This window comes from Triticum urartu, chromosome 4A (genome assembly GCF_056163025.1).
Source record: "Triticum urartu cultivar PI428250 chromosome 4A, HENAU_Tu73, whole genome shotgun sequence".
Taxonomy (NCBI): domain Eukaryota; kingdom Viridiplantae; phylum Streptophyta; class Magnoliopsida; order Poales; family Poaceae; genus Triticum; species Triticum urartu.
The window spans coordinates 497,999,055-498,010,150 of NC_141876.1; the positions used below are offsets into that span (position 1 = coordinate 497,999,055).

The window sequence follows — 11,096 nt, forward strand, 5'->3', positions numbered from 1 at the left end:
ATCCGCTACCCCGCCGCTGAGCTCACAAACTAGCTCGTGTTTTAGATTCACTTTACGGGCGTCGTCCATTTTGCCTCAAGTTATCATGCACCCTCGCGTCTCGCCACGCCGGGCCGTGATCACCATGGCTCGTCCGTCCCTACGGCGAGGGGGTGCGAGCGGAGCCTGCTGCCGACAATGCCGCACGGCGGGGCGCGCCCGGCTGATTCTAGGAGCCGTCCGATGCATGATCCAGTGTACCATGCGCCAGTTATACGTACGGTGGCTGAAGATCGGGCAGAGAGCGAGGGAAGGGGTTGGTGGAGTGTGATGCAATGGCTAGGCTAATGATGAGCTTTATCAGACACGGCGGAGGAATCTCCAAGGAACGAAAGCCGGCATCCATTGACATATTTCGCAGGCTCATCTCGCCGCATTGCCTTCCCTTTTAATCATGGCATTGCATGGAACCGGACGGTGACATGAACAGACCATTGCCATTCCAAAAAACATGAATAAGACCATATGTGACACTCTCCTCCCCCATGCTGAATTTGAGTCGGGCTGAGTATGTGCAACAGTTTGTTCTCCGTGCATATTTTTTCCGACAAATAGTGCATTTTATTGACTCAAATGGAAGCATTAAGTAGATACAAACATAAAGAGAACACACCCAGCCTATGCATAAATAAGATGTATACAGACAACACAACGCACACACAAAAGAAACAATAGCAAATAGTAAAATCATACGAGACCAAAGCTATAACTAGGCAAAGGCGCAGCTCATGTGTAATCGCTGGTGTCAACTGAACACCAGGGCGTTTCCATTTCTCAGCTAGCGTCCTTAAAGGAAAGTGGTCTTTGACCCCAGTCAAAAAAATTGATTGACCCCACTACCCCAGCCCAGGTAGCACCATGGTAAAGTTCCTAAAAATGAAAAAGAAAAAAACATATTGCAGTACAACATAGTCCATGGGTCAGCCCTATGTATCGCTTAGAGCGCGACCTAGCATGTGCCCGCGTCAGGCGCCTCCCTAAATGAGCCGGTGCAGTGCGTGGGAAGCCACAGTCCACTGGCCACTTCCTCATTTTTGCCTCTATTTTTCGTTCATGTTTTTTGTTTTTTTTTTCTTATTTTCATTTTATATTTTTGAATATTCTAAATATATATACAACAAAAACAATTTACATAATTTTCCTAAAAAATCATAAACAAGTGTTTGAAAAATGTTAAATATGCATAGGGAAAAAATTCTCATGTATATGAAAAATCTATACAAACAATATAAAACGTGTATGAAAACCTTAATCATGTATTTAAAAAAGTTAATAAAAAAATAAAAAATGATAATCAAGTATTTAAAAATGAAAATCAAGCATTTTACAAAATGTTAAGTGTGCATATAAAATAAGTTTGCCATGTATACAAAAATATATAAAACATACAATGTGTATGAAAAAATATTAGTCATGTAACTAATTTTTTTAATGTGTATAAAAATATGTTCCTGGTGTATACAAAAATGTACAATGTACATTTAATAAAATTAGACATCAAAAATGTTGACCATGTATTCAAAAAGTGTTAATATTGTATTCAAAAAATATTATACATGTATTAAAAATGCATTGGATATATATACCTAAATTGTATAATGTGTATGGGGAAAAGTATACATCATAAGATATATTTTTCCAAAAAATATTAATCATGTATTTTGAAAATATTAAACATGTATATATAATATGTTTCTAATGTATACCAAAAATGTTGAATGTCTACTGAAAAAAGTTAACAAGTGTTGAATAAAAAAAATAAACCGAAGGAAATCGACAAAAAGACCAAGAAAAATGAAGACACTTAACAAAACTCCATAAAAACCAAAAAGACAAAACTGAAGAAAACCAACGGAAAAGAATGAAAACAGTGAGAACAGAGAGAGAAACAAATAAAACTGATAAAAACCCAGAAAGAAAGGCAAAAATAGAAAAACTAAGAAAGAAAAAAATAAGAACCTGTGAAAACCATGAACGAAATGGAGAAAACAGATGAAAAAAAAGAAACGGAAAGATGTAAAAACAATGAAGAAATAAAAAAAAACTAAAAGAAGAAATAAAAGAAAGATAAAGAGATAAAAGAACGGAAGAAGGGAGCGAACAAGCGAATCTATAAAAATAGCCAAAAAAGTTGAAAATGGCTCGGCTCAGTAGCTACACGTAGATCAAACCATTCAAGCGAGTGTACCATATATCTCATTGTAAGCGAGATATAGTTGCAGCCATGTGGGAGGAATAAGCTAGCTCGTTTGGGGCTGCTATTGAGCCTTTCTTTCACTTCAGTGTTTACCCCATCCAAAATGAATCGTTTTCTTCCTTTTGTTTGTTGCTTGCTGCTCCTTTGTGAACTGTATTGCGGCTAGCCGGCCAGACATTTCGTTGACTGCTGCTCGTGTTTCTAGGAATCAAGGTGGGCACATTTGAGCCGCGGGCGACCCCCCATACCAGCCTCTACAGTGGTGCCGCCTTTGCATCCGCCGTTTGGTGAGCCTGCAGAGGACGCCGCCCTCGACCACATGGAAAAGGTGGAAGTTCAGGTCATCGAAGACTCAATTTGTTTAAGGAGTTAAGTTTAAGGGATAGGCTAGAAAACACTCTTATTTAGTGGATCAAATATATTCTTCTAAATCATAAAAGGCCATATACTCCTCTAAATTATAAGAGATCGGTTAGAGATGGTCAAACACCTCGGACACGAGTTAGTTCATAGTCTGTGTCTACATCTTTTTGCTATTCCAAGATAAAGGATGAGCATTCTATTCCATCCTTAATACGCAAGTGGCACGCACTCGGAACTCAAGTTGCACAATTTAGCTATATGTAAGTTGCCTGGAAATTCAATTTGGGTCAGTTGATTTTTTGGGCCGTTGATTTCTGCTTCAAGATTTGTGTTCTTTTTTTTCCTGTTATGACTACTGTCATGTCTTGGGCCTTGATTTTCGAAAGACCACTATACTGGGGCAGTCGATTTCTTATTGGGCTGAAGCCCATTCCATGTTGCCTGTTTATAGGTTTAGAGTGCTTCCTCATTTTCTATTCGTCTGCAATTTTGCTTTTCTTTTTTAGTCGGTTTTTATGGGTATTTGTGCGCAAAATATATACATGTAAGTAATATGTAACAAGTGTATAAATTATACTAGAGTGCAAAAATTGCGCTATTATGTCTTTATTTTTACGTATTAAAAGTGCAAAGTTGTAAACAAGTTTTTTTAAGTTTGTGTTTTCATTTTCTTTCTTAGAGGTAATACCAATGTCACTAATTCATTTTACCTTAGAAAAACATGCTTTTATTTAATTTTTGTTTTTTGTTTGATTTTGTTTCTTTTTAAAGGGTAACATCAATGTCACTATTCATTCCTACTTAGTTTTATTTTTCAAAATCGCACTATTATATATTTATTCTTTCATATTATAGGAAAACATAATTTTTGTACAGATGTTTTCATTATTCTTACTATTTTTAGTCATCTTTCTTCTTCAAGGGTAATACTAATGCCACCAATTCATTCTTTCTTAGAAAACTTCATTATTTTGATTTTATTTTAGTTTTTGTTTCATTTTCTTTCTTCTTAAAGGGTAATAACAATGCCACCAATTCATTCCCTTTTAGGAAACTTTTGTTTTGTGGAATTTCACTATTATATGCTTATTCTTGCATATTATGAGAAAAGAGCAATTTCTACGTAAACTGTGTGCAAATTTTGCCATTATTTGATTTTTTATTTCCTTTACTCTTAATGGGTAATACCAATGCCACTAATACATTATTCTTAGAAAACCTTTTTATTTTGATTTAGTTTTTGTTTTTATTCCGGTAATAACAATGTCAATAATTTATTACTCCCTCCGCCCGGAAATACTTGTCATTGAAATGGATGTATCTAGATGTATTTTAGTTCTAAATACATCCATTTTGATGACAAGTATTTCCGGACGGAGGGAGTATTTCTTAGAAAGCTTCATTATTTTGATTTTGTTTTAATTTTTGTTTCATTTTCTTTCTTCTTAATGGTAATATCAATGCCACTAATTCATTCCTTTTTAGGTAAACCTTTTTTTGTGAAATTCTACTATATATATGCTGATCTTGCATATTATAAAAGGCACGACTTCTGTGTAAACTATGTGCAATTTTTTCTTTTTTTTATTTTCTTTACTCTTAAAGGGTAATACCAATGCGATTAATTCATTCCTTTTTAGGAAACCTTTTTTGTGTGTGAAATTCCACTATATATGCTCATCTTGCATATTATAAAAAGACGCAATTTCTGTGTAAACTATGTGATTTTTTTATTTTTTTCTTAAAGGGTAATACCAATGCCACTAATTCATTCTTTCTTAGAGGATTTCATTATTTTGAAAGTTTATTTTTTCTTAAAGGGTAATACCAACGCCACTAATTCATTTTTCTTAGAAAACTTCATAATTTCGATTCTTAGTTCTTGTTTCATTTTTTATCTTCTTTAAGAGTAATACCAATGCTACTAAATTACTCCCTCCTTCCATCTATATAGGGCCTAATGCGTTTTTCAAGACCGCCTTTGACTATTGATAAAATTAATAATACATGACATGCATAATGTGAAAATTATATCATTGAAAGCTCCTTTCACATACGCATTTGATGATGTGCTTTGTGTAAGTTGCATGTCATATATTATTGCTCTAACATTTTGTCAAAGTTAGCCTCGAAAAACGCATTAGGCCCTATATAGATGGAAGGAGGGAGTACTCCTTTTGGCGAAACTTTTTTTGTGAAATCTCACTACTATTTTCTTATTCTGGCATATTATAAAAACACAATTTCTATGTAAATTATGTGCAAATTTTATCATTCTTTGATTTATATTTTCATTTTCTTTGCTCTTGAAGTGTAATACCAATGGCACAAATTTTTTCTTTCCCAGAAACTTCATTAATCCTTTCTTCTTTAAGGGTAAACCAATGCGGCTAATTCATTCATTCTTATAGAACTTCTGTTTTGCAAAAATTACTCTATTGTATTCTTATTCTTGGATATTATAAAAACTTGTAATTCACGTGTAAATTAAGTACCAATTTTGTCATTATTTTTTCTTTTCTTCTTAAAGGGTAATACTATTGTCAGTATTTCAATTTTTTCTTATGAAACTTCTTTTTATTTTAGCCTCGATCGAATAGGGATGCGGATGATTACCGCTTGAAACCTTAATTAAGAGAACTAGATTGCGTTATGTACGTGCGTTTGTCACCATGAGAATAAAGAGCAGGTACACAGCAGGAATAAAGAAATACATGCATGCGCACAAACTAACGAATTAACATGTTAAAATCTTTTTGATTGTCAAAAAAAACATGTTAAAATCTTTTTGAATTTTTTGGATTGCTTATCAGGTATGTCACGTGGTACATGTTAAAATCTTTGCCAGCTTTAGCAGATATCCCTAGCCGGATATTCTACTCCACACGTTGGACAACATGTATGAGCGCGAGTTCAATTCACGGATAAGCCCATCCTTTACTAAATAAACTTCCTTGTGGGAAAGAAACGAAGTGAGCAGCTATTACAACGCTCGAGTAGGTAGCACGCAGGTACGTACAGTAGGAAGCGTGAGCAGCGAATCGACTGACAGAAATTTTTGGTCAGTCGGCTGACCGAAAAATCAAAGTCAGTCAACTTACACCTCCCAGCCTATCCCCAAGTTTGTATGAACGCTGTGTTGCGTACCGGCTTGATCTTTTGGATGCAAAACCTGAGAATCGTTATAGCCGCCGAAGCATGCCACACGGCTGATGGTTTGACCCGCACACGCACAGTTCCGGCCCGCGGCGTATTTAAGCAGCAACGAGCAAGCAAATGAAACGGCAGATCATCACACAAACACTTCCCGTTCCCACGCACGCACGCGATGGCCACCTCCGCCGCGCCTGCGTCGCCGCACCCGCACGCCCTCTTCCTCCCCTACCCGGCGCAGGGCCACGTCATCCCGTTCATGGAGCTCGCCCACCGCTTCCTCGACCGCGGCTTCGCCGCCAGCTTCGTCAACACCAGGTTCAACCACCGCCGCGTCGTCGCAGCCGCCGCCGGCGCGACGACGGCGTACTCATCAGAAGGAGGAGGACGGCTGCGTCTGGTTGCGGTCGACGACGGGATAGACGACGCCGGGGACCACGAGAACCTCATCCTGCTCAACGCCGCCATGCAGGAGGCCATCCCGCCGCAGCTGGAGGCGCTTCTCGACGGCGAGGACGCGACCGGCGAGGGGCTGGGAAAGGTGACATGCGTGGTGGTCGACTCCGGCATGTCGTGGGCGCTGGATGTCGTGAGGCGTCGGGGGCTCCCGTCGGCCGCGCTCTGGCCGGCGTCTGCGGCCGTGCTCTCGGTGCTGGTCAAGGCCAAGAGACTCATACGCGATGGCGTCATCGATGACGACGGTAAGATAAGCCACGCAACTCGTGTTTGTATTCTCGTCAAAGTCGTTGCTGCAATTTATGGGCTTCACTGTAGGCCTCACATGCTCACATGCTCACATGTTATCCAACGACAATCTGCATTCTGCCGAAAATTATTTCAATATCTACAAGAGTTTGAAAATGTTTATAGTGAAATGCATTCGTGGTCACCGCCCATTTACAAATCATTTTATGCTACACATGATGTTTCAGGAAATGCAATCGTTTATCCCTGTTGTGTTCGGTTGAGCTTCAAATCGCGTGTTAAGTCTCAATTCTATGTTGCAGGAGCACCCGTTAACTTGGAGAACAACTCATTCCATCTCAACGAGTCCGCAACGTCCATGGACGCGACCTTCCTCGCCTGGAATTACATGGGCAACCGTGACGCCGAGCGCCTGGTGTTCCACTACCTCACGTCCACAGCGCAGGCCGCCGCAGCGAAGGCCGACTTCCTCCTCTGCAACACCTTCTCCGACATCGAGCCGGCCGTCTTCGCCGGCCCCACGCCGGCTACCATCCTCCCCATCGGCCCGCTCCGCACATGGCAGCGACCGACGAGACATGCGCCCGTGGGGCACTTCTGGCACGCCGACGACGCCGCCTGCATGTCCTTCCTGGACGCGCAACCCCGCGGATCCGTCGTGTACGTGGCGTTCGGAAGCATCAGCATCATGACCGCGGCGCAGCTTCAGGAGCTCGCGCTCGGGCTCGAGGCCTCCGGCCGGCCGTTCCTGTGGGTCGTCAGGCCTGAGCAGGCCGGCAAGCTCCCAGACGGGTTTGCGGACGCCATTGACGGGCTCGCGAAGGGCAAAGTGGTCGGCTGGGCACCGCAGGAGCAGGTATTGGGACACCCCGCGGTGGGCTGCTTTGTCACACACTGCGGGTGGAACTCCACGCTAGAAGGCATCCGCAATGGACTGTCCATGCTGTGCTGGCCATACTTCACCGACCAGTTCACGAACCAGACATATATATGTGACATCTGGAGGGTCGGGCTACGGGTTGCGTCGGCCGAGGGTGGCGGGCTGGTGATGAAGGAGAGGGTGGTGGAGCTGCTGGATAGGATTTTCGAGGACGAAGGTGCCAAGGAAAGGGTGCTGAGGTTGAAGGAGATGGCGGAGAAAAACATGAGCGAAGAAGGCGAGTCGTTGAACAATTTGAATGTGCTGATGGAGTCCATGGGAAGGTAGAATCTGTACAGGATGGTTGTTGGTTCACGTGTCAACGTTGTGTCGGCTATGATCGGTATTGAACTTTCTCATTGTTTAGCACTTGGAATAAATGTTGGGTACATTTTACGTTTACAGTTTCGTAGTGGGTTTAGGGCATCTTCGACCCGTAAATTTGCTCCCGCATCTGTCCGTAAACACTGATGCCGGAGACGTCCATCCAACGCTGTCATCATACATTTCAACACTGTTTGAATTAACCGGACGAAATGCAAACAAAAAGGATTTTCATATAAACCGAATGAGATTCCTGCAAACACGACGGATTTTCAATACATTTTGAACAATTAGGAAAGAAAAAAAGGAAACCCGCCCCTACAGCGGCGGCCGTCGTCTACTTCCTTTGTATTCCACATTGACGACCACGCCATCCATCTGTCGTCCCCATGAACGGTGGCGGGATTCAAAATCCGAGGTGGAGGTGCGGATTCCGGCGAGGAAGAGTAGAACATGAGAGACGCATCGACCCACATGGGACACAATACCTTGCCGCATCCCATGCCATGCTCATCCTCGGAGGAGTCCGTGACATGTTCGTCCGCGTCAGCGTCGGGCCGCGCCACACTGCGTTGAGCAAGCACGGCCTCGTAGGGCGCCAGCTACTCCGTAATGAATTTCGGGTTCACCGCGGCCATGGTAGCCATGGCCTTCTCGCTTGCGCGCTGGCTGTAGATTTGGCCCTCTGTCAATCGGTGTTGCTCGAGGAGGAGCGGGTTGTACCTCTTCTCCTCCAACGCCTGCAGGAACGCCGACATAGGGGCCGCCACATGCTGCTCCTCATCTGCCATGGTGGTGTCGTAGTGTGCATGCACCTGCTCCATAGTGAAGCTGGCATGCACCGGCGCCGGCTCCAGCGTTGTGTCATCGTCGGACCCCGTTGCCATCGTGGGGTCGTCGTCAGGGACCTCGGGGGAGCTGTCCGACATGCCGGCTTCAATCCTTCTGGTATGGCGGCTCTACCAGGTGGCTGTAAGGGCGGCGACTACTTCTGCTACTTGATGTAGATGTTGGGCTTTCCCCGAACAGGAAGGGATGGCGTAGTATAGTAGTAGTCAATATTTACCTCAGTTAAGAGCCAAGGTTTATCGAACCGGCAGGAGACGCCACACAAACAATGTGAATGGTACCTGCACACACACAAAACAAATGCTTGCACCCAACGTCGACAAGGGGGTTGTCAATCCCCTTGTTCTCTCCAATTGCAAGGATTAAATCTGATAGTGATATGTATGCAAATAAAATAAAATGAAATGAAAGGAAATAGAAACATCGAGCAATTTTAGGTTTTAGTAATAATGGAGAATGGACCCGGGGACCATAGGTTCACTAGAGGCATCTCTCTCATAAGTATAACATCGATAGGTAAACAAATTACTATTGGGCAGTTGACAGAATTGTGCATAGTTATGATTCTGGTTTTTTTATAGCATGATCCATATAGGCATTATGTCCTTGATAAGTAGACCGTTAGTCCAACTACATCCACTACTATTAGTCCAATCCAAGACCGTTATTCAGCTTGCATCTTAAAGTATTAAGTTCATGACAAATAAAGTAATGCTTTAAGCAAGATGCCATTTTGTACACAAAGTAAGACCAAGTAATATGTTCGAACCCCATCGTTTTATACTTAGTAGCCATGCAAACCCTCCTATCATAGAGTAAGGACACTGCAAGATTGAACCCACTACTATGCACCACTCTCTATGAAGATCTACTCATCTAATTATCAAAGAAGACTCATAGATCGGAAAGCATACCTAGCTATAAAATCACACACAAATATATCTCGAAAGAATCAAATAGTTTCAATGAATAATCTGATTATAAACCCACAATTCATCAGATCCCAACAAACACACCGTGAGAATTACATCGAATAGATCTCCAAAGAAATCATTGTATTGGAGATCGAGAGAGAGAGAGAGAGAAAGGGAGAGGGAGAGAAAAAGTCATCTAGCTACTGCTATGGACCCATAGGTCCTGAAGGAACTACTCACACATCATCATGGAGGCATCAAGGTCGATGAAGATTGCCTCCCCAATGGTTTCCGCCTCCGACGGGGTATCGGAAAAAGGCTCCAGATGGGATCACGAAAGAACAGAGGCTTGAAGTCGCGATAAAATTGTTTTGGGTCTCACTTATGGGGTTTTGGAATATATGGGAATTTATATACCAGAAATTAGGTCAAGATGTGGCTCAGGGGAGGCCATAAGTCTTGGTGGCGCGCTCCTTGAGCTTCTGGTTTCCTCATGGGTTTTCTAGTCTCTCCCGAAGCTTCGAGGGTCTCTTCTGGTCCAGAAAAATCATCGTAAAAATTCATCATGTTTGGACTTCGTTTGCTATAGTTTTCTATGAAACAAATAAATAGGAAAAAAGGAACTGGCACTAGGCACTAAGTTAATAGGCGAGTCCACAAAAATAAAATAAAATGACATATCAAGCATACAAGAATGCCAATATAATAGCATGAAACATTCAAAAATTATAGATACGTTGGACATGTATTAGCATCCCCAAGCTTAATTCATATTCGTCCTCGAGTAAGTAAATGATAAAAACTAATTTTTTATGTGAAATGCTACCTAACATGTTTTGTTGATCATGTAATTTATTTGCGGTACGAATATTGGGAAGTGATAATTTAAGGCAATAGTCTATCAATTTTGACATCAAAATAATAATACACATGAATACTACTAAATAATCATTGCCCTTCAAAATATAAATGCTAAAGGTTGAAATCCCTACTCATTTAATCATGTAAACATGGCATAGCCCGGTCTTCCTAACACATAGATATTTTTCATGATACCTCGGTGCCAAATCAAACAATTGAATCAATGATTTTTCTCGCTTCAGCTTTTTCAACTCAACACAATAATTAAGCGTGAGCCAAAGACTTAGCACTTTGGATGGCAAAGAGAATGATTGTTGGGGTTTATAACGGAAGATAAAAGGTATAAGAAAGTCTTGCATCAATTAGATGGATCGTTAGGCAATAGAGAGGCCTTACAATCGGTTATAAGTGTATGAAAGATCTCTATATGAAACTAAGCGGTTGTGCATCAAACTTGCTTGCTCGTGAAGACCTCAAGCGTTTGAGGAAGCTAGTCACCGGAATATACAAGCCAAGTTCTATAATATAAAACTCCCACTAGTATATGAAAGTGAAATCATAGAGACTCTCTATATGAACTACATGGTGCTAATATAAAGCACAACTGGGGTAAAATGATAGTAGCATTGCTCCTTTTCTCATTTTCTCTCATTTTTTAACAGTCTTACGGACCTCATCCCCAATTTTTCGAGGACTCATAAGTCTCACCATTCTTTTTCCTCATTGGGACAATGCTCTAAGAATGATGATCATCACATTTTAATTTACTTAC

At 41.6% G+C, this 11,096-nt stretch overlaps 1 protein-coding gene across 1 annotated transcript; it reads left to right on the plus strand.

Annotated features, from left to right (window-relative positions):
- Positions 1-5,860: 5,860 nt before the first annotated feature.
- Positions 5,861-7,778, plus strand: LOC125552315 (UDP-glycosyltransferase 83A1). The gene is made up of 2 exons (XM_048715822.2): positions 5,861-6,453; positions 6,760-7,778. The coding sequence occupies exons 1-2, from the start codon at positions 5,928-5,930 to the stop codon at positions 7,662-7,664; spliced, it is 1,431 nt and encodes a 476-aa protein (XP_048571779.1). The 5' UTR covers positions 5,861-5,927; the 3' UTR covers positions 7,665-7,778.
- Positions 7,779-11,096: the final 3,318 nt, after the last annotated feature.

Excerpts from the sequence above, each read along its gene's own strand:
- LOC125552315 (XM_048715822.2), top strand. The coding sequence starts at position 5,928 with ATGGCCACCTCCGCCGCGCCTGCGTCGCCGCACCCGCACGCCCTCTTC. Across the intron at positions 6,454-6,759 it reads TGGCGTCATCGATGACGACG|GAGCACCCGTTAACTTGGAG; the intron begins GTAAGATAAGCC and ends TCTATGTTGCAG.